This window comes from Agelaius tricolor, unplaced genomic scaffold, assembly GCF_023055355.1.
Source record: "Agelaius tricolor isolate 1412-34295 unplaced genomic scaffold, bAgeTri1.0.p SCAF_5, whole genome shotgun sequence".
NCBI classification, from domain to species: Eukaryota; Metazoa; Chordata; class Aves; order Passeriformes; family Icteridae; genus Agelaius; species Agelaius tricolor.
In genome coordinates this window covers 37761690-37784936 of record NW_027269265.1, presented here as the reverse complement: position 1 = coordinate 37784936, position 23247 = coordinate 37761690, and the positions used below count along the sequence as shown (strand labels likewise).

General features: G+C 38.2%; 1 protein-coding gene across 1 annotated transcript in view; it reads left to right on the top strand.

The window, feature by feature from the left end:
• RTF1 (RTF1 homolog, Paf1/RNA polymerase II complex component) overlaps positions 1 to 22412 on the top strand; it is a 28497-nt gene extending 6085 nt beyond the window's left edge. The window contains exons 3-18 of the mRNA XM_071427356.1: positions 5067 to 5214; positions 6698 to 6902; positions 8936 to 9050; positions 10650 to 10761; positions 11599 to 11734; positions 12335 to 12512; positions 13435 to 13517; positions 13854 to 13941; positions 14026 to 14133; positions 14706 to 14783; positions 16115 to 16236; positions 16604 to 16661; positions 17236 to 17313; positions 18375 to 18470; positions 18761 to 18872; positions 19651 to 22412. Coding sequence (XP_071283457.1) covers positions 5067 to 5214; positions 6698 to 6902; positions 8936 to 9050; positions 10650 to 10761; positions 11599 to 11734; positions 12335 to 12512; positions 13435 to 13517; positions 13854 to 13941; positions 14026 to 14133; positions 14706 to 14783; positions 16115 to 16236; positions 16604 to 16661; positions 17236 to 17313; positions 18375 to 18470; positions 18761 to 18872; positions 19651 to 19757 — 1824 coding nt within the window. The 3' untranslated portion in view covers positions 19758 to 22412. The remainder of the gene's footprint in view (positions 1 to 5066; positions 5215 to 6697; positions 6903 to 8935; positions 9051 to 10649; positions 10762 to 11598; positions 11735 to 12334; positions 12513 to 13434; positions 13518 to 13853; positions 13942 to 14025; positions 14134 to 14705; positions 14784 to 16114; positions 16237 to 16603; positions 16662 to 17235; positions 17314 to 18374; positions 18471 to 18760; positions 18873 to 19650) is intronic.
• Positions 22413 to 23247: the final 835 nt, after the last annotated feature.

The following is a 23247-nucleotide window of genomic DNA, read 5'->3' as shown; positions in this document are numbered from 1 at the left end:
TAATTAAACCTTCAAAAATGAGTGGATTCTCCAGTCCTGTGAGGCCTTTGCCACACATTTTTTTCAAGCTTAGGAAATTTGAAACAGGCCATGCTTTAATCTTCTTATACACAGCTTATAGACTGTGTGCTTTGTAACTTTGACTTTTCCTAGAGACAGTTTCCTTCAGCTATGAATGGGTGCAATAGTAAAGCTTTTCTCAAGTAAGAGAGGTGGTGATATTTCCTCCACTCCAAATAAGGTGCAAGTGCAAATCTGAATAGCACAAGCTAATTGTATGAAGGCTGGCATGTCCAAAGGAATAATGTGAATAAGCTGTGGACAAAATTGGTATAAAATCTAATCTGTAACTAACTTCTTTAAATTGCAAACTAGCATGGGGATAACTTCTACGGATTTGATTTCTGGGAGCTTCTTGGAGCTGTACTTGAATGAAAAGGGTAGATCAGGTGTCTGGTGATACTTTGGTCCATGAAGCCTTCTTCAGCCAGTTCCTGTGAAAGCCTCTTCTGTGGCTTCCAAAGGTGTTTTCTTTATTTGCTTATTTCTTTTCCATTTTGGTTCGTACCTAGAATTTCCTCTCTGTCTAAAATAGTTCTTAAAGTTTTCTGATTGCTAGGCTGTTATCATCATGAAAGAGTTTGAGGTGTTCAAATGACAGGTGTAGATCCTGTAAAGGCAGGATAAATAACAGGGACTTTTTATTTACTATTTTGTTTTAAAAGTAGTGGTAGAGAGTATTTTCCTCCTTGAAGCTCTTGGAGTGCTGTCTGTAGAGTTTTCCAAGCTTTGAGAAAGCCTGAAGACAGTAAATTCTGCCTTATTTTCATATCTGTGCTTCCTGCTGTTGAGTTCAGACAGGCTGGAGCTGTAGTTTCATGGCTTGCCTGGTGGACTGCCCTATTTTTTTCCTGTATGAATGCATGAAAACTTGTAAGCTGAGCTGATGTTACCTACCTTGGTGCACTTAAATGCAATGCCAACAGGACAACTGAAGTTTTTCTGGCCTTGGAAAGGAACACATTGGTAAGGGACCTATTTTGCTTTGATGTTGTGGCTTGTAGTTTGCATTTTGCTTATAAAGCCATTGGATATGGCAAGACAGGCTGGCAACCTCCCTTGTGCCTCTCTGGCTTGATAAGGGGTTAAAAAAAGCTGGGAGAACACCTATTTGCAAATTAAAATCTCAGTGTCTAATGCATTTAGGTACTGTGTGAATAGAAGGAAGTAGCAACTACCTGAGCAGTAGAACAATTCTGCATTCTGAGCTCACTTCAAGTATAGGGTTTTTTTCTTTTTTTCTTTTTTCTTTTTTTTTCCCACAATTTCATTTCATCTCCCTACTGGAAATATGTTCCAGGTTTGCTGAGCTATACATTGTTTTCTTAAATCACTTTGTGTAGTTGGTTTTTTTAGAGCTGACTTTTAAATCTAGGTAATTTCTAATGTGGTGAGTTGGGTTGTTTTTTTTTCCCCTAAGTCCATTCTGGTTACTGTGGCTTAATTTGGACTTCTTAGAATCAAAGAATTATTTAGGTTGACAAGGACCTTTAGGATCATCATGTCCAACTGTTTCTTGGAGGAAACATGCAAGCTATTAGCACTATGAACCTTGGCAGCAAGAGGGAAATTCAAAAGGCTCTTCTGGCTCCTTCTTGTGAGAGAGCCATAAAGCTCTGTTGTTTGGTAGTGCTGAACAATAAGCAGAAGGGCACGTTGCACTACACTTGTGCACGGCTTTATTAACTTGTTGTGTCTGGAACCACGGAGGGTTCCAGATGGTGGCCGAGGAGGCAGTGCTGAATAGAGGGGCTGTTCCCAGCAGGCAGTACAGTCATGGGAAGCATGAGAGGCATTGACTGGGGCTGCCTGACTGCAGCAGAGTGGAAGAGGGGACCTGGAGAAACTGCAGCAGAGGACACATTTTGGAAAGTGACCGTTGTTTGGAGTTAAGGGAAAAAGAGCAAAGAAATGTTTCTGACTATAACTGTGTGCATTTTTACTTGATGTTGCATTGTGAACATGTTGTATTTTTGATTTCGACTGGTGTGCTGGAGCATGAGGAAGGGACTCAAGACTTTGGCTTTCCAATATTTCCTTCCCTCTCCTTCCTTGATCAGCTAAGCTGTTGTGTCCTCCTCTGTTGCAAGAAGAAATTCATATTGGCCATGCTCTCTGAGCAGAGCAGATAGATCATTGAGTGTCCAAACAGCAAGTGCAGTAGTGTCCAAATGCACTTTGTGAGCCTAGGAGTCTTGTGCTTGTCCTGGTTTTGAGTGGTCCAAGATTTGTCCTAACTCTTGTCTTGTCTTGTAGTTGTTCTGGGAATAACCAGGCATTCATGAGGGATTGAGGTAACTGAATAAGCCCAGAAGCAACTGAGTTGGCTAAGAATTTGTCTTTGTGACAGCACTGAAATTGGAAGATGGACATAGAGGTCACTTGAATGAACAAAAGTGAGATGAAGTGTTATCTTCAGGGTGAAATAGAAACCAAAGCACACTTTCCTAGATGAGAGAGCAGATTTTTTAATTACCTTGTCCCATGTTGGTTTGTTTGGGTGGTTTTTCATTTTTTCATTTTGGTGGTGTGTTTTTTTGTTTGTGGGTGTTTTTGTTTTTGCTTTGGGGTTTTTTGGTCTTTTTTTTTGTTGTTGTTGTCATTGTTTGTGTGTTTGGGATTTTTGTTGTTTAGGTGGGATTTTTTTGTTTGGTGTTTCTTTGTGGGTTTTTTTTTGGTTGCTGTTTTTTTGTTTTGTTTTGTTTTTCCAAGTGTTTGTCACATAGGTTGCTTTTCAGTCCTATCTTCCTGGTCATAGGTTTTATCCACAATTCTACTAGTGAGTTAAAAGCTGAAAACAGTGATATGTAACACATGTATGTACAGCTATTAAACATTTTATTCACTGAGGCCCTGCTGGTTTTTATCTGATCTTAGCTTCTTTAATCTCAGCATGACCTCTCAAGGTCTTGATATAACTGTGCTGCTCTACTGTGGCTTTCTGTGTGCTGCTTCCTTGCTGTGCAGCATGCTGACATGAGGTATAATTCAGCATTAGAACACTGAAAAGAAGTGGCAGAGCTCTGGGAGGGAGGCACCTCTTCATCACTGCTAAACACTGAGTTTCACTTTTCTTGCTGTTGTGTCCTGTCTGGTATGTCAGTGGTAGGTGAGTGTTTGAGCAAATAGCAAAAATGCACTTTTCTGTTCACCTGGGAGATGATTCCTTAATGCTGAGATTTGAGTAGATTTAGACAGAGTGCCAGCTTGTTCTTTACTGATTTATATGAGCATAGTAACCAGAAATAATATTAGACAGCAATATTGTAACACTGAACAAGTAAAACTTTAATGCTGAAGCCAGTAAAAACTTCCAGCTCAGGCTGGTATAAAGTCAGAAGCTTTCTGTGCAGTTTTTTCTCACCTGTCCTATGGACCATAGCAGACTCTGGGGTACCTGCATAGGGTATGAATTGCAAGGCTCACCACTGTACTTTTACCTTAGGAAAAAGAACAAAACCAGCTTTGGCCTTGACAGAGACTTTTGAATACTCTGATGGTGCCTAAAGTACATGATGAAGCATTTGGTAATATGAAAAGTACAAGGCTGGGTGTGAGAGTAATCAAAACCTGGCAAATTCCAAAGGTATTTGTTCAGGTATTGTTAGATTAGGTAGTGGCTTATAATTACTTGCTTGAGTTTCATCTAGAGTAATTGAACACCAGAGATCTCTGAGGATGGTGTCTTATCAGACAGAACAATTTATCAAATTTGATGGAATGATGACTGTCTGCAGAGATAGTCTTGATTCATCCCCCAGGATAGAGTGATTGGGTAAGAAGCCTGAAGTTTTTATGTATCTGAGGTCAAATCTAAAGTGGTTTTTTTTTCCACTTAGAGTAGTTTTTAGTGCAAGACCTCACTTATGCACAGTTGTATTTGCTCACTTGCATTATGACTAGTTTTTTAAGACTCCATGTTCAACCAGATGGTGATGTGCATGAAAGATGAGAACAATATGCAGGTATTTAGAGGATCTGTGTGTGTGTGTGTATATAAATATTTATTTATTTATATATATATATGTAAAAAGCCTGAGGGTCTCACGCCTGGAGAATTTTTAGAAAGAGGTGGTGGAGTACAAAATATTGTAATGCCTTTAAGTAATATATGGGCAATCTTTATTGCTTCTATTCCCTCTGTCTTTACCCAGGTAGTTGAAACAATGTAAAAATTCAATTAAGAAATCCCACTGTAAGGTAAACCCTAGTTCTTCTGGGACTTTGGGAATTAAAATGGCTATCTGTCTGGTGGTGGTGTAAGTCTTGTACTTGGAAACTATGGTCCAAGTTAACTGAAAATATGACATTAAAAGAAAATTAAAATTAGGACTTGATACTGTATTTTTTTCTTTTTTTTTTCCTGACTTCTTTGCTTCTGATTTGATTCCACTTTGTGTACATAGGGGGTAGTGCCACCACCTGCATCTATAAGTGGACTGTTGGCTTGTTGCATAGAAATACAGACATTGTGTAATTTTGGTAAAACTGAGATTTTGAAGAGGCTGTCACGTACAATTGGTGTCCTTCATGAATGTAAAATCTGCTCCTGGTTAAACTAGTTCTGGAAAAACATCAGTTGCTTCTGTTCAATAGTAAACTAAAGCTAATCTTTACAAACACATTGGACACATTTTTTAAAATTATTTTCTTAGGAAAATATTTTCAATACCTCCTCGCTTGGCAAATATTGCCAACTTTGAAGTCTTCATTATCTTTTAAAAGCAGTCATTTACCAACTGTTAAAACTGGTTTTTTTTCAAAGAAAAAACTTCAACCAACCGCACAACACTCTACTCCCAAAAACCTCTCCCGAAAAAGGCTCTCATTTATGTGATAAGTTTCCTATTGGCTTCTCTTTTTTTTTCTCTTCTTTACACTTGTATGATTTTTTTGCTGTCAGGTGTTGGACTATTTCTCAGCTGGTTTTACTCCAGTGTTCTGGAGAAGGGAGAAGAGAGTGGCGTTTGTATCTCACGATCCCTTTCTTGCTTCTTTCCTTGCAGTGGACTGTTGGAGGTTCTAAAAACAAGAAAAAGGGAAAAGCGGGTAAGGCAGAGAAGAAAGGAGCCATGAAGAGACAGATGAACAAAGCTGCCTCTTCTGGCAGCTCGGATAAAGACAGCTCGGCCGAGAGCTCCGCACCTGAAGAGGGTAAGATAATACCTGTGCATTTATTTAGAGTGATTCCAAGTGAACTTACCTGTTGTGCACCCTGGAGAGAAATGTTGCATGGTGATATTGAAGACCATCTTCAAAGATTTTTAGTTGTGTAACTTACAGTCAGAGTAACTTTTACATTTACTGTGGCTTAAAGTAATTCAGTGTAGCATTGCTGTGAGCATTCCATTACAACTACAAGGTAAATGCTATTTCATCTGAAGAATGAATGACCTTTCATTGCTTGACTTTCTCCTGGAAAAAAGGCTTCCTTGCTTCCTTCTAGCATGTCCTATCTATCCATGTGGGAAGCATTTTTGATTCTCATTGACGTACTTTCCCATCCCAAACTTCTTGTGATAACAAAGGGAAAGGTACATAGTGTTTGTGATGCAAATAAGAGCTTATCTTTTATGCATTTGCTCTGACTTGGAATTCTTGCACATTTATACTGACATAGAAGAAGAAAAATAATTTTATAACTTTGTCAGAATTTTTTTAAATTAATATTGAATACATTTCAATGCTGGGCAAACTTCCTATCTTCTGTTTTCATCATGTCCATGAAGGTTTGCAGGTGCTTACTTGCAATTTCCATTGATGCTAAAAAAGGAAGTTAAAAAAGTACATGAAGGAGCTTACAGTTTTAAGTGTATCAAGCACAGCAGATACAGACAAAAGCATGGAGTGACTGCACCTGTATATACCAGCACTTACAAATCAAGGGTTTTCACAGTGTGAGCTTGCAAAGCTGGAAGTTTCCAGAAATACCAATACCAGAGTGGAAGTGAAAGAAGGAATCCTAATGGCCTGCTTTTGTAATTCAATGTTATTTAGTCAATTAGGTGAGACAATCAAAGCGTTTGGACTTGGATCAAGTTTAAAGGTGGTATTACCCAATACTAGAGAGGAGTCAGCTGTTCCCTAAACCCCTCTGGAGCTGGGAGGACTTGTTACAGTAACAGGGCATTGCCAGCCCTGAGGATATTGGTTTCAACTTTATCTCCTGGTGTAGCAATTTATAGTGTTGCAGTCTTTGCATGACTAATTTTGGTCCTTCAGGTTGCTATAATGAGGTGGTTAATTCTGTGGTGGTTGATCATGGTGTTTGAGGTGTGTGCACACAAATTCATGGCTCTATAAGCAACTTGTCAGGGACATAAGCATATGGGCATAGAAGTCTAACTGTAGGACTGCAACACATTACTAAAAGGCCTTTTAAATTTGTTTGTTCTACTAAGAATTTTTCATTATAACCCAGTTTGTATTCAAATGTAGTACCACTCATTTTAGATTTTTTTTAGCATACATATATTATGATAATTTTGATCTGGCCTTAAATTGCATTATAGGTATGTTTTTAGTATAGTGGAAGACAAGTGTAGAATTAATTCATGTTATGCCTTGCTAATATGCTATAATGAAGTGGTTGGGCTTTGCCCCAGCTGAATCTCATTACCTTATATTTTTGATTTAGGAGAGGTCTCTGACTCAGAAAGCAACAGCTCCTCATCTAGCTCAGATTCAGATTCTTCATCTGAAGATGAGGAATTCCATGATGGGTATGGAGAAGACCTGATGGGAGATGAAGAAGACCGAGCTCGACTGGAACAAATGACAGAAAAGGAGAGAGAGCAGGAACTGTTTAACCGGATAGAGAAGAGAGAAGTGCTAAAGAGAAGGTGAATTTTATATCTGTTGATATTTGGTAGCAAATTCTTAAAGGCTGCATAGGGAGTATGCTGACTGTGCTCTCAGTACTGTTAAGTGAGTTAAGCTTGACTGTATATTTTTTGTAACTAAACTGTCCTTATAGTAGTTAAGAAGCACACAGCAGGAGTTCTGCATATTCTTGTAGGAGACAGTATCTAAAAGTTTCTCAGCTGTTGAATATGCCTGGTTCTATCAGCTACTCTTGTAGTTATTTTACTGCCCCATAGGTTAGATGCCAGACAGTCAGAAGGCCTGCTTTTCTTCATCTTTTTTGTATTAACTGTCATGTGTTGATGCTTTGGGAAAAGGCAAACAAAGCATAAGGTGTACATGAGTTTTTGCAACTTTTCAGAAAACCATGATCAGTGTTAGGGTTGCCTGTATATGGGTGTGAAACTGGTTTGGGTCCTAATAGAAGGTAGAGATACTGAAATAATGAGTGGTGTTGGATATGTCCTTTTCATGGAATCTTTAGTACCTTATGTACTGTTGTTTTATTGTTTGTCTGTAGCTGTTACACTGTCCAGGCAGCTTCTTTATATAGTAAAGGTATTTTACTTCCCATGTGTCTTAATCTAAAGGATTTGGCATGTATGGGACAAGGTTTCTCGAGTTTCTTTCTTCTTTAGTGCCTTCTCTTTTCTCACTTGCTGAGAAATTTCCCTAGAAGACTGACATCTGTTGAGTAAATCATGTCAATACAAGCAACTGCCAAACTGTGTTTGTCCAAGCCATAGCTAGAACACTGCCTGCCTGCCTTGATTTTAACACCACATTCAGAATCTTATGTGGTCTGCTGCTCTCCTCAAAGGGATCAGAATGATTGTAAGTTTGGATTTAGATCATGTAGAAGGACATCATATTGTTCAAATTTTACTCTCTATTTCCTGGTAACTGAATGTCTCTGTTCTAGAATGAATGCTGGAGAATACTTGATACAAACAAGCTAAACAGTCAAAGCTTGAGTTACTGATTTAATCTTAAATGAATTTGTGCTGTCTGTGTAAAGTCTTGGCAGTTAGAACTAAGGGGGTGGTGGGATAGTCATTTATGATAAATTTAATCTTTTAAAAGCTCTTTGTGTGCACATTATGCTGTGAGTTCATTTGGATTACAGCAGACATTGCATCTGCTATAATGCCTGTGCCTTGTGTGTCATGCTTCATGTTAAAGGCATAAAGGGCAATGAGCTCATCTGACACTTCAGTTTGTTGTCTACAAAATCCAGGTGTAAAGGACTGAAGAAGAATCGACTGTGTAGTGTGCATGTAGATAACACATGAATTTCAGTTTTTGGAAGCTATTTTTTTTCTTGTGTATGTCCATATAGCAATGACCAGTCCAGGGTGCAGTGGAATCTTGTTCTTGGGTTGTTCTATTGAAATTACTACTCTTCTGAATTCAGTGGCTGAAAATAAGACATCAGGGTGATATATTTCATGAAGGTAGACATGGAAGTGCCTAAATTCTTCTGCAGAAACTGAGTCTGATGAGAATTCAGCTGCTGAAGGAGGACTTGAAACGTGGCAGTCATTCTTATACAGACCAGTGCCAGTAAAAAGGTGAAGTTTAAGCATGAAAAAGCTAGCATGACAGTGGCTTTAAAGAAAAAAAATCTTTAGCTGTTTAGGTTCAAATTATGTAAAATAGCCACATGATTTTAGAGTTTGAGGCAGCATGCAATGATCGCTGCACTGGCAAAGAGGAAGATGGAGTAAGGGCGTATTTCTGTGGAACAGTAATTTCTACATGGTCTCATCAACCCTTTAGGTTAGCTCTCTGAAGGACTGCACTTGGTGTGCTCAGCTTTTCTTCACTATATTTTCTTGGGAAAGGAAGGGGATGGGAATAGGGGACAGGATAACATAAAAGGGACAAGGAACAAGCAGTTGAAGTGTTACTTGCAGCCTAATAGCAATTGTGATAACATGTGAGCAATCCTTTGCTCTCTCAGGAAGAGCATTCTTTCATACATTCTTTTTGTTCCAATAACTTCTACTAGATTTGAAATCAAGAAAAAACTAAAAACAGCAAAAAAGAAAGAAAAGAAAGAGAAAAAGAAAAAGCAAGAGGAAGAGCAGGAGAAGAAAAAACTCACACAGATCCAGGAATCCCAGGTAGGAGATGAAACTGTTCTTTGTAATAAACCCTTTTTCCTTGAAGAAAGGGGAGAGGATATGGCCTCTCTACCCCTAATGTTTTCCCTTAATGTCTAACAGTGTAGTAAGCAGATCAGAATTTAGTTAATTTATATGCTCAAGCTATCTTCAGTTTTTCCAGTTCATTTAAGGAAGTTAACATCTTTGGCCTGTTGAGGGGTGCACTAATACTACTTTAATGAAAAATACAAAATTGCAGCTATGTCTGCAGTTGCTGTGATAGCCCTCCCACATGAGAAAAGGAAAGCAACCTTTTACAGTTCCTTTAGCCAAACTTCTGTAGTTCAGTCTGAAACATTCCATACATGCTCTTCTTGAAAAGTTTGAGAGAGCAGACCAAAAACTGCTCAGCTATCATATTAATTATTTTGTGTGCACATACATACAGTGGCAAAGATGCTTAGTTTCCTCTGGCAGGGATGTCAAGGAAAAGCTTGAATGCCAGGAGGAGCAGAAGTAGTTCTATAGTTTTTCCTACCTCCAGTAAAAAGAGGACAACACTAGTTTTTGAGGCCAGGCCTCTGTAACTGAGCTGTGGTTTCAAATAGTGAAGATCCTGCCATTAATACAGAGCCAGGGCAGGTAGGCTCTCAGAGTGGGATGAGATTCATCTTGCCTAACTTCAGTCATCTAAGAACCAGTTGATTGTTTACACTTTTTGTTGCCTGTCGTTTTGTGCAATGGAAGAGGGCATCTGCAGCTGACGATTCACTGTGTTATTTTCTAGTGAAACAGATGTTTAACACCTAAAATCTAATTGGGTGAGATGAGTTTTCCCTTAGGCACATGTTGAGTGGAATGAATCACATTTCCCTACTCCCTCAACTCCATATATGTACATTGTGTATGCTTTAATAGTCCATTTATAATACACAAAGTGTACTTGCAAATACATATATGCATATGTAAAAGGATCTTATGTAGAGTTCTTCTACAGTGCCTTGCAGAAATTACTTCAACTTAGCTGAAATTACTGTCTTTTATGCTTATTATAGAGGCTGCTTTCTCTATAGAGATAGACCTGTTAGAAATGGAAAACACAAGAAGACTTTAAACATTTAAGATTTGGACCATCTTGCAGATTTTACAAGCATCTTTCTTTCTGCTTTAAGTATTTTTTAACATGACTTTTTCCTTTGCTACTAAATGAAAACTAGTGCTTTGATTTGGCCTTGCAGAAGCAGCAAATGAGACTATTCATCCAGTTTTTCCTCATTACATGTTATTTGCTGAATTATTTCTGCAAATTTTTATTTTTATTTCTCTATCCTTTTGTAACTTAAAGGAGGAATTTTGAGACTAAGACTTGGTGGCAGAAATGTTGAACTATAAATATGTTCATTAATTTTGATATGAAGCAGAATAAAGAAATATGCTCCAGATTTCTATCTCTCTCTAGCTTCCATAAAAAATGAACTGAAAAAAACTGATTTCAAAAAGGAATAAGCTAGTAATTTCTATTTGAAAAAAACTCAAAGTATGCAAACAAATATTTGTTTTGATGCTTTTCAACTTATGGATTAATGGTGTTGAGGGATTTTCTGCATATGTTTTTAGGTCATGTCACATAACAAAGAGCGGAGATCAAAGCGGGATGAAAAGCTAGACAAGAAATCTCAGGCAATGGAGGAGCTAAAAGCAGAAAGAGAGAAAAGGAAGAACAGAACAGGTATGAAAGGATGTTGCTCTTGCTACAGTTTTTGAGGCATTATTGCAGCTTTCTGAAATCACTACTTCCTATTTCAAATTAATGCATCAATCCTACACCTTGGAGTGAATGAATTCCATGTCTGTGTTTTCCTTGGCCTTTGCCCAGCATGACCATCTAGGGTGATACTTGGCAATTTACCACTGATGGAGTATTCCTCACCCCTGCCCCTCCCTGGAGTGGCCTAACATCAGAACTTTGATCACAGTCCACTGAATGTTTCTTAGTAAGGTTTAGTTAATGTATCTGAATTGGTCACTTGGATTCAGGTTTTTAATTTCTGAATCATTCAAACTCCTGCTTATTGTACTTGTGATACCCTGTCTACATTTGCTTGTTTCTTCACTGGCACATCATCCTGTCCATCTTGCCACTAACTTTTGATGCAGCCATATTTTTTACTCTACTGGACTTCATTGTAATCCTCTCCAAACATGAGGGTTTTTATTTTTCCATGTAAAATAGCAATGAATTGTCTGATCATAATAGTTTTTTTCTTGTATATCCAGTTGTTACACCCATCTTGAGTTACTATGTGCAGTCAAATTGGGAGACTGAAATTAAGTACAACTGAGGTTTAGAATGATTTTAAATACTTCATGTATATGCAAAGAGAGAAGTCAATGAAGTGCACAGCTTACTAGTGGATTTGAATATGTGCCACCTGTATCTAGTGTAAAATTAATACCTGTCTGCCTCTTGGACTTTTTTTAAAGCAATTAAGGTTCAGCTCTTATAGGGAAGCATTTCATAAAATATTTATAGCTTGCTTTTCCTTGTTCTCTGTCCTTCACCCAGCTGAATTGCTTGCAAAAAAACAGCCATTAAAAACTAGTGAAGTATACTCTGATGATGAAGAGGAGGAGGAGGATGATAAATCTAGTGAGAAAAGTGATCGCTCATCCAGATCGTCATCCTCTGATGAAGAGGAAGAGTAAGTAGTAAACACTAGGCTATGATTACTTGTAAGTATGTTCAAAAATAGAGATGTACTTTAGGTAGACACATGCTTTTTCAGAGGATTTTTTGGGGCAGTTCAGTGTCTCTAAAGTGTTTTTGCCTCTGGGCAAAATGGCATTGCTCAGATTTGAGTCCTTGGCACTATATCATGGTTCATGGGACTTGTTACCTTGGGTGGGTTTTGCAACTTCAGTTCCTTGCTGTCAGATTTAGCCCAAATTACACTGTTGTGTACTGATTTGTTTAGTCCTGCAGTTCAGCAGCTGCAGATCTCTGGGCAGATACATGTGCTGGCTTATCTTAAAGCATTTGTCTATAAACTGCCTCGGTGTGTGTCTTTCTGCTTTCTGGTAGCAGGGGCAGCATTTAATAAGTCTAGGATTTCACCTTAAGCCTTTCTCATGAATGCTAAATTCACACATCTACAGTCAACTAGTGCATGATGAATCATTCCTTTTACTGGTAATTTAAATAATGTAAGGTGCTCATGCTGCACCTTACTCAGGATCCCCTTTTTGGGCTTCAATTATGTCTCTACTTTTTTCTTTATTCTCTCTCACCTCTCCCAAATCAGGAAAGAAGAAATTCCTCCCAAGTCCCAGCCAGTGTCCCTGCCTGAAGAGCTGAACCGAGTGCGGTTGTCGCGGCACAAGCTGGAGCGCTGGTGTCACATGCCTTTCTTTGCCAAGACCGTCACCGGCTGCTTTGTCCGCATTGGCATCGGCAATCACAACAGCAAACCTGTATATCGGGTGGGTTTAGCGCTGAGGGATTCAATTCTTTGTTGTGTGCTGTAATAAAATATTTGCAGCTTATCAGGTCTCAGGTACCAGGGACTGTTTGACTGATAAAAAAAGATTGCTTATAACCAGAAAATGTAATTGCTGCCAAAGAGGTGGAAGAGACTGGTTTAAGAATAATTAAATCTGTGTGACCACCTAGGGGAGGAGATAAATTTAGTGAGAGAGACAGAGCACTAAAAAAGCCTGATCTTCCAGTTTTGGTTCATGCTGTCTTATCATTTGTATTGCAAACTAGAGTTTTAGACTCTAGTTTGAGACTGCTTAGACCAAGTAAGGATGAGTAAGATTCATTCCTTATTTTTAGGACCATTCTGAAGTTATTGTGTGGTCTTGACTCTTTTTTTACAAAGCTTCTAGTACACCCCTGTGCCTTCAGAAGAGACTGCATTGAGAACACAGTTTTGTTTTTCTGTTTCATTGTTGTAATCATAGGATACAATAATAGTCTCTAAAATTGCCTTAAAAAGGCCCCAGAAGGGTTGTGTTTAGTACCTGAGCAGCAGTAGTGTATTTCATTTGAAATATATGTTAACCCAAACCAACATTATTTGAGAAGGAAATAGGAAAGGTAGGAGAGTGTACACTATTTGGGCAGGAAGGCAGAGCTGTGAAGATACAAAAACTGCATCAGGCATTCAGATGGTATAATTTATTAACTCAAAAATTATGTATGAAGCAACTCATTCAGTACCTGATAATGTATACTGAAGTGTCCTGCTTTCCTTGATCTGGTTAGAATTGTTAGCTAGATTAAGGTTTTTTATTTCTAATGAAAAGGTTTGAATATGCCCGATACATTCCAGAAACATGAAAAAACAACCCTAAACCTCTCTTGCATCCTTCTTCTCATATATTATACTCTGTGATACAGGTTGCTGAAATAACTGGTGTGGTAGAGACTGCAAAGGTTTACCAGCTTGGTGGCACACGGACAAACAAAGGCCTACAGTTGCGGTAAGATACTAAAGGAATTCTCTTTAGTTCATAAATAAGTGTCCTTTTCATAGCAAATAATGGTCTGTGTGGGATTTGGAGGTGAGAACTGAAAAGTAGACTGAGCCTTGTCACGCTACTTAATGCTAGAATGTTTGGTTTGGGTTTATTTGGGTTTTTTTCCTCCTTGAGCATAGTGGAAATTATAAAATACCCCAAAAATTTCATGCAGGGTGTTATGATTATGTTGATGTGTGGTTGTTTATTTTTGGACTTGTTTAATCAGATTACACATATAGATCCAATGTCACCACTTTACACCATCACAAGGGGATGTTTTGCATTTTATCGTTGCAGGCATGGCAATGATTCACGTGTGTTTCGCTTGGAGTTTGTCTCAAATCAGGAATTTACTGAAAGTGAATTTATGAAGTGGAAGGAAGCAGTAAGTTTGCTAGACTTCAGTTGCTTCTTAGCAGCCTTCTGCCAAACATACTTTAAGTAGAAAGTAACTCTGTCTTGTGTTTAGATGTTCTCTGCTGGAATGCAGCTACCCACACTAGATGAGATAAACAAGAAGGAAGTGTCCATCAAAGAAGCCCTCAACTACAAGTTTAATGATCAGGACATTGAAGAGGTAAATGGTGCATTATAGTGAAGCTGTGTCAGTGCTTAAAAGTGACAGGAATTCATGCAGTAGCAGTTACAAAACCAAATGATCATGGTATTTGCATTCCAAGAAGGAAGTAAAAGGCTCAAAGGAAGTTTCATAACTGGATAGAGTAGCTTGGTGATCCTGCCGTTGTCTTGTGTTCACTCCTGCTTTTCTTTACCATTTGTGCCCTGTTATCTCCTCTTGAACTTGTGTTGCGTGTCTCTGAACTCCTGAGTATGGCAACTTAGTTCTCAAGTTATGAAAAACTTGACAGCATCACGGTAGTTGCATTTTTCACAGGTTTTGCAGTTTTGTACTTGCTTGGTACTGACCAAAGGTGATTAGCATCAGGCTTTTGTAGGTGGTAAGGAGAATGGAGCTGTAACTCATTACCAAGGGCACAAACTAAAAAACAGAACTATCAGAGCATACATCAAATTCAGTGGCAATAAATAAATTTCTTAGGTGATACTCTTCTGTTGATTCTAATGTCCAAGTACTGAAATAGAGATTTCATATTTGCATATTCATGTTGTTTCCTCTGCATCTTACAGATTGTGAAGGAGAAGGAAAGGTTCAGAAAAGCACCTCCAAATTATGCCATGAAGAAAACTCAGCTATTAAAGGAGAAGGTGAGAGATGAGATGATGCCTGCAAGCTTAATGCAGTCTTTGATTTCAAAGAACTGGAGCTCATCTGGATTGGCAGAAGTCAGCAGTAGGCTCAACTTTAACTGTGTAGCTGGAAGGGGGTTCTCAAGGTTCATTGCTGGGATTGGAATACTCAGAAGAATCCAGTCAGCTATTGCACCCCTTTTTTTAGGGGCAATTGCCAACAATTTAAGCTGTCTTCGTCTCTTCTTGTGTCTGTTAAACAAGGTCTTAAACTGGTCTGCCTCAGAAACTTCTTATTTTTTCTTAGTTTTTTCTCTTTTGTTTTTTTTTTTTTTTTTTTGGTCCTTTTAGGTTTTTTGGGGTTGTTTTTGTTTTTTTTGGTGTTTTTTTGTTGGTGGTGGTGGGGTTTTTTGTTTCTTTTTTTTGCGTTTTTTTTTTTGTTTGTTTTGGTTTTGTTTCTTTTTGTTTTTATAGTACTTGGTAATAATGTTTGGAAGTTGATTTCCTCTTCTTATTTTAAGATAGGAAAAACAGAAGTTGTTTTACATTTTTTATTCAGGACTAGCTGAATTGTCATTTTATGCCTGGTAATTTCTATTGACAAAAAAGAAGTGGCTGAAAGGTTTACTTGCCATGAACTATTTTTACCTGTAGTCTTCCTGGAACAAGTAGACCTAACAGTGCATAAAAGCCAAAGCCAAGAAGCGAAGAAAAGGAGCAGTCTTAAGTATCTCTGAAGATAGGACTGCACAAATAGAGCCAAAATTTGTTTGTCTTTCTCGAGACATATACAGTAAAACCCAAGAGTTCGTATTAATGTACCTTTCTTGGTTCCTTGGTTTAACTGTATTTTTTTCTGTGGTTGCTATTTTACTATACACGAACATGTAAATGATGAGGTTCCCGTCACAGGGAGTGCAGTTTCTTTTTGTTGTCACCAGGTGGCGCAATAAGCTGTTGTCGTGCCTCAGGTGACGCCCTGCTCCCCGAAGTAAATGGCAACTGGAAGTTGTGGAAATAATTCTTTTCCTGATCTGCTAAATGGGGATGATGGGGTTGTTAAATTTTAATAAAACTTGTAATTTAAGTAATCTCACTGACCTCCCCATGCTGGGACTGGTGTTCCTACATCCTCCTTAGTGTAAGGGTTTTCAGAGTTCTTAGAATAAGAAATCCAGTTTTGCCCTGAGTTGTAAGGAAAGTGTAGCTCTTTGTTGTACTCTTACCATGCAGGGAAGAACATTCACGACTGAAGTAGGGTTGGCTGACTGATTCACGGATATATCTCTTGTCTCTCTGAGTAATTCTGGGTAGAGAGTAGTTCCTAATTAGTTCCTTTTTGGTTGAAGGCTATGGCTGAGGATTTGGGGGACCAAGATAAGGCCAAGCAGATTCAAGATCAGCTTAATGAACTTGAAGAGAGAGCAGAGGCCCTGGATCGCCAGCGAACAAAAAATATTTCTGCAATCAGGTAAGAAGCAGATATTGGGCATTTTCTTTCTTAAACAGTATCAAACAATATGTAAAAAAACTAATGCATTAACAAATTAACTGCAGGATTTTGTTTCTTTTTTCCTGTACAGTGTGTTAATGTGTATTGTAATGGCTCTGTTAGTCCTTGTCTGTCTTCACTTTCTTGTATCTGTCATGCTGTTAAAACTGTCAAAAATGTAAACTGTCTTCTATATACCCCAGGGTGCAGTTGCATTGCAATAAGAGTAATTTGTGGTCAGGATGAAGCTGCAAGAATGCTTTCAGCTGTTTTGCTGTGTAGGGACTGGTAAATGACAGTCACTTTCTTTTTCTTTCCCCCACCCTCCTTTTTTTCCATTCTGCAGTTACATCAACCAGAGAAATAGAGAGTGGAATATCGTTGAGTCTGAGAAGGCTCTTGTGGTAAATAATGCTGAATTCATACTTTTCTACGAGTAGAGGTGAAATGATGCAGAGGGATAATTGCATGGCAAAGTCACTAATTTTTTAAAATCTGTAAAATCTTTCATAGAGGCAAATGATATGATTTGAAAGCACATTGCTTTATCCTTTTCCTCAATTCAGTTATCAGCAGATTAGTCACTGTAAGAGTGACTTAATGCTTGTTGTATGGGAAAGAAAATGTCTCCTCATAAAGGAGACTTCAAATAAGAGAAGAGTGAAGGAGATATTCGGTTCTTTGTAGTTACATTTTTATTAAGGAAGAGTTAAGCTTGTTAACAAATGCTTAAGCATTAACCTTCCTGAGAGCTGTGTGCCTATTTTCTGTTGTTGCATGCAATACGGACACTTTTGTCCTATGAAGCACAAGACAATGGGTGCATTAAAATTTTTCTAATCTGTAATGTTGCTGGTTTTTCTCTGATTTCAGTATTGTATATAGCAGATGAGTAATTCCATGGATGGGGGGCTGTGGGAGGATTTAAAAGAGAACAAGTAGCAAACTCTGAAAAACCGTGTGCAATTTCTTCTCCAGGCTGAAAGTCACAGCATGAAGAACCAACAAATGGACCCCTTTACTAGACGGCAGTGCAAGCCCACAATAGTGTCTAATGTGAGTGTAAGACTTAAGTTCAGTTGAGGCAATTTGTTGAAAAACAGAAACCAATGTAATGCAGAATGCAGGAACAAAAATTCCCAACTGTGCCATATGCTATTAACACCCTGAATGGCAGTGTGAGATACAGCTGAGTGAGATCCTGGTCCCTCTTCTTTTTTAATGCAAAGTGTGAAGGACATAAGTGATGTGGGTATGTACTGCAAAAGCAACCATGATTGAGACTTCTGTCATGAGTTCATCTATGTTGAATTATTCAGATTTAGTTAGCTCTGAGAATATAGTTTGCTTTAAGTGTGAGTTTCACTTTTAATTAGCTGAAAGTTTCCTGAAAGGTCAGTTTAGGGTGAGAGGAGAACAAGCATTTGGGTCTGTGATGGATGAAGCAGTTAAACAGAAACCTCCCTCGTGATACTGTGGCAAAACGTTCTCCTGCAATTCCTCCATATATAACTGATGAGTGGCAAGGTGATCACCTCCTCCTTCTAAGTAATCTGGCCTTGTTGAGGTCTGTTCTGGAAGAGTATGTGGTTCTGGTGTAGGTACCTAAAAAACCAACTGCTCAGGTTGGCTTTCATCAGTCTCCACAAACCAGCAAGGAAACAAAAGAGAAATTCTGTTGCGGGGATTGAATGAAGTATTTCTGAAATACTTCTTTAATAGAAAAGAATTGTAACTGAGTAGCTTTATTATGCTAGAGAACTATTAGGTAAAGACAGTAGTCTTCTATAGATTGCTTGTCAGTGTTTCAGGCAGAACTGAAAGCAAATACATACTAAGTAGCATCAAGAGTAGTCACAGAAACAAACCGTATAACCAGGGAATGTATTTCTGGTTTCTTTCTGACGATGATTTTTAGTTTGTTATTGTCAGATAATGCCAGGATGATTTCAGTAGCCTTCTGGGATTCTGAAAGTTGGGTGAACGCATATACAGTCTCTTATGGTTTTAGATTCATGGATGTGAAAACTGTTTTAACAAAATGTAGTTCTAGCTTTTGCAAATTTAAATGCATGAATTTTTAATTTTTATTCTTGCCTGATATTTCACCTTTGCAGTCCAGAGATCCTGCTGTCCAAGCTGCCATCCTTGCTCAGCTAAATGCAAAATATGGATCTGGTGTGTTACCAGATGCTCCAAAGGACATAAATAAGGTAAGTTTCCATTTTTGTCTCCGTTATGTTCCTCACACTGTCACCCTTTTGTTCTGTGAAGCTTGTGAGTAACAGAGATGCATACTTCAATTGTAGAACAGGGTATCCTGTAGAGCTTTATCATGAAAAGCAACAGTTTCTTGGTTACTTGAAACAGGAAATTTAAGTTGCTCTAGCAGTATGAAAGCTACACTAAGAGTGTTTATGACAGAAGACGGGGAAAAAACATTTTTGTCTCTGTTTTTGTGGCCAGATAAGGTTTGGAGACTTACCTGTAGTTTTCATTTCAGGGTCAAGGAAAAGATAAAGATGTGAACTCTAAATCAGCTAGTGACCTCTCAGAAGATCTTTTCAAAGTGCATGACTTTGATGTAAAGATTGATCTTCAGGTTCCCAGTTCAGGTAGGTGTTCCATCTGAGTTTGGGGATGTGATCGTCCAGCCCATTTTGATAGAACTTACTTCTTCCAGAATAATTCTTTTAAGGATTTGATGGGCTTTTGGAAATGGGAGTAAGGACTCTGTTTACCATCTTGGCAAGTATCTTCAACTGAGGAGGGTGGGGATGTGTGATAGTGACATCCATTTCTTTCATTACTTGAAGGATTAGATATGCAGTTTCTTGGAGGACAATAATTTAGGAAGTACTGTAAGAATGCACAAAGACAAGAAGCAAGAGCAGGAGAAGTTGTTTTTCAAAACGAGGTCAACTCTGGATGTAAGACTAGAGAATGAGGCAGGAGTTCAAGAACAAGAAACTTTGTGTAACAGCTAGTGAGAGTTAGGAACTTGAGTTAGCAAGCAGATGAAGGTTAGGCACTGAAGGACACTGAAGAGAGAAGGATGAGGAGTTTTCCTTAGACAGAACACCATTTTGGCATCTTATTTTGTGCAGTCTCCTTGCTTAGCAGAAGAATCTGGAGACTGATGAAAATGTGTGTGGTAGACATAGATAGAATGTTTGACTTTTTCTGCTTACTATCTGTCTCTGGATTAATATACAGAGTCAAAATTGCATATGCTGCATCTATGAGTATAAGCTCCCCAATACTGTCTGTATTATTAACTGAAGATGTGTACTAGAGAAGCCAAACATGATTTTGTGGTGAAGTTGTCAGCAAAAACAACAAGTAAAAATTTTGCCTGTAGTTTTGTCCTTACTCTTTTCTTGTCCCCAACAGAATCTAAGGCACTGGCCATCACCTCCAAGGCTCCTCCAGCAAAAGATGGTGCCCCTCGGCGATCATTGAACTTGGAGGACTACAAAAAGAGACGGGGGCTTATTTGAGCATGCCCACTCTGCTGCTTCTGATCCTGCATGCTCCATGATGATGTCCTACTTTTTCTTCCTCCCTTTTCAGTTCTCTCTTCTGGGTTGGAGCAGCAATGGAGCTGGGAAGAGACTCTTTAAAACTGCCAGTCATCTGTAACATAAACCATTCAACTATTTACTGTATAGACCTCCCTTCTTGCCCTTTCCTCTGCTCCCCTCACAAATGTGGATCTGTGCTATTTGGGGTTTTCCCATTTCTTTTAGTTTGAGTTTTGTTTTTATTTTGTTGATGCAGCTCGTTGGTCCACTCTGTGTTCAGTATTAGCCTGAGGTCTGGATTTCCATAGGAATCTTGGCAGTCGCAGAATCAACACTTGGTGATCTCCCCTTACATACCACCACAGGCACAGTGAATAAACGTTGGCGCAAGACCTTTGTGGCTGGAAGGTCATCTGCACTTTCTCCCTCTTCTTCCTCCTTCATCCTAGTTTTGGAGAAGGGAATCTTCAAAAACTGGCCTAGGTTCAAAGTGTAAATTTTTTTGGGAGGGTTGTGTGACTTTTTTTCAGGTGTTTTTTATCATTTTTAAGCTGCAGTACTATTTGTATCCGTCTGTCACAGTTCTTTACGGCTGTTTGAATTTCTACCAGCTGTATTTGAGCATCTGAAATTGCAAGAAAGAAACTCATTAAATGTGATTCTTCTTACTAAAACGGCTTGGCTGATATAGCTATTTAACTTCATGTTCTCTTTTTTAATTACACTTAACCGATGAGAAAGAGGTACACAGCTCTTAATGTGGGACTTGTCATCTATAGCACATCCAGACTCTACAGCTGTAACGGGGTGAAGTAGCTTTTTATGGGGTGATCCTGGGGAGCTCATTTGGTTGGGCTTTAGTTTCTTCTCCAAGCCTTCAATATTACATATTTGTTAAGCTATCATGTCATCACTGGACTCCAGCTTACTTTGTTTCTTGCTTTCTGAACCATTTAAATGGGGCTTCTATCATAAACAAAATTTTTTTTTAAAAAATCACATTTTATGGAAGGGGAAGGACATAATAGAAAGATCAGTGGGTAATATGAGAGGTAGGTGATGGACATTTTTCATATATAACCTGGTACAAGTAGAGTGCAACACGAGCACAAGAATTATATGGCTTTATGGGATATTTGACTAGGCATAAATTGACAGCTAAATTATCACTCAGGTGTAAAAAAGAAAAAAAAATCAAATGTAAATATAAGTGACATTTAAAAAATAGCTTTTCCAAACAAGATACAGCTGAATATATGAAACTTAAGAACTAAATTAAAAGAGAATTAGAAATCTAAAAGTTAGAGGCTCTCGTTCAGGTAAGCGTGCAAGCACGTGTGTGTTCCTACTCAGGCCAGTATGAATATAACAACTTAAGCACTGAACTGGATAGGAATGTTTCTGGGGGACTCTAAGGAGCAAAAATGCAATGCTCTTCTTGTGTCAGAGCATCGCTGTTTTTCTGAAATCATACACTGGTTATCTTAAAACCTGTGTTTGATACTTTGTTGTTGGATTCTTAATGAAACTTTAATCTAGTTCTTATTTAACTTTTTCTTCCTTTTTTAACAGCAGCTTTAAAGAAACATCATGTAATATGTGCAGATTGATTCTACAAACTATGTATAAAAAGAAAATCAACGTATGAAGCCTACCATGTAAACAAATAAATAGAATTATGTCAGTACTTATTTACTGAATAGTCCATAGTTCTAGGACATGTGGATTATTCTGTAAATATGTAATCATAGACAACTTTATTTGATGGCCTATTTTAGCAGCTTCTCTGGAGTTAGAGTAGGCTGTCACATATACATACTTATAACTTTTTAAGATTGGATTTATGGGACGTACCATCATAACTTCATAGGAAACATTGTGATTCACTGTGTAGATAAGCATTTTATATGATTTGGTTTTTTCAACAGCTAAAGTGATTTGTGATAAAAAAAATATTAAACTTACTTGGCAATAGACGGTTTTAAAAATAATCACTCTAATGGTTTGCAGAAATAATTGCCAAATCAAAGAGTTCAGGAACTGATTTTTTCCACAGAAATGCCTCAGAGCTCTGAGATGCAGTGACAAGTGGTCTCTAAAGGTAAACTTAACCCAAATACAGTATTTTTAATATGCTTGGCCTTGATGTATTAGTTTTAGTGAACTTCTGCATTTGGTAACACAAAACACCAAAATGTGGATGATGGATCCATACAGTGTTGCAAATAACTTTTAGTAGAGAAAACTGAAACACAGGAGATGCAGTGTGTTTAGGATGCCAGTCTGATTGATGGACTATGACCTAGTTATCTGCAATTATGAAGCTGCCACTTACCTTCTCAAAGTCTCTGCGTTTTCCTAAAATGCTGTTTTTCAGAGAAGGCAACTGTCAGTAAATTATGCAAACCTCTTATATTGAAAATAATACATGAAGAAAGTACTCTTGAATAGTTACATAATTGTATGAAAGCTGTAATCTTTTTTCCTTTAAGTGCATGTAAAGGTGAGTGACTACACCTCCCACTTGTTAGAGAGGGAGAGATTTGTTTACTTTGTTTCATTGGTGTCCTAGCATAGTTCATCACAATTGTACAGACTTATATAAATAAACTTGGTTTGTTGGTTTAATAAGGTTGATTGTTTATCCCTTGATCTGAGGTGCTAAGGGTTTCCTGTCTGGATCTTGTTTTTTAGAAACTGACACTATTATATTTAATACTAATATTGTGAAATAATTAATGAAAAGTAAGCCCTCTTTCTTTGCAAGAGCTGCTGTTGACTCCTGGATCACTCTCTAACATCTGGAGCTGGTCCTTATCACTAGACTCAAATGGAGCCTCTTGGAAGGTTAGTTCACTTGCACCTCTATTGCATCTCACTTAAAACAGACTTTGCTTGTCTTGTAGAAATCCAGTCTACTTTTGTAATCAAAAATGCTAAAGCATATAGCTGAACTTAAAGAAGCTACTGAGTAAGGTGAAGCAAGATTTCTCAGGCGCGCTCAGTGTGAGGATGAGACACAACAGGCATAATTTGAAACAGGGTAAGCTCTGCCAAGATGTAATATTTAAAAAATTACCTTCAGGACAGTTAAACAGTGAACTAGGTTGCCTGAGAGATTTTTCTGTCTCTTTTGGAGGTTTTCCTCCAAAAAGAGAATGGATTGTGTTACTCATGCCTTAATCTAGCAATCCTGTAGTTTACCCAGTTTTGAGAAGGAGCATGGATTGGGAATCACCCTGAGCTCCTTTCTGATCTAAATTAATGTATGAGTCTGTAAGTAATTTTGTACTTTCTCCAGTTTTGTCTGTCTTCCCTGCAAGTACTGCCTCTGCCCCATCCCCCTTTTGACATGCAAAGTAATGTAGTACCCAGAATTTTTCTCACAGACATGGTGGCTTAGGATGAGCAGTGCAGGATTTCCCAACACATCCTTTCTGAGACTCCCTGGTTGTGGACACCTGCT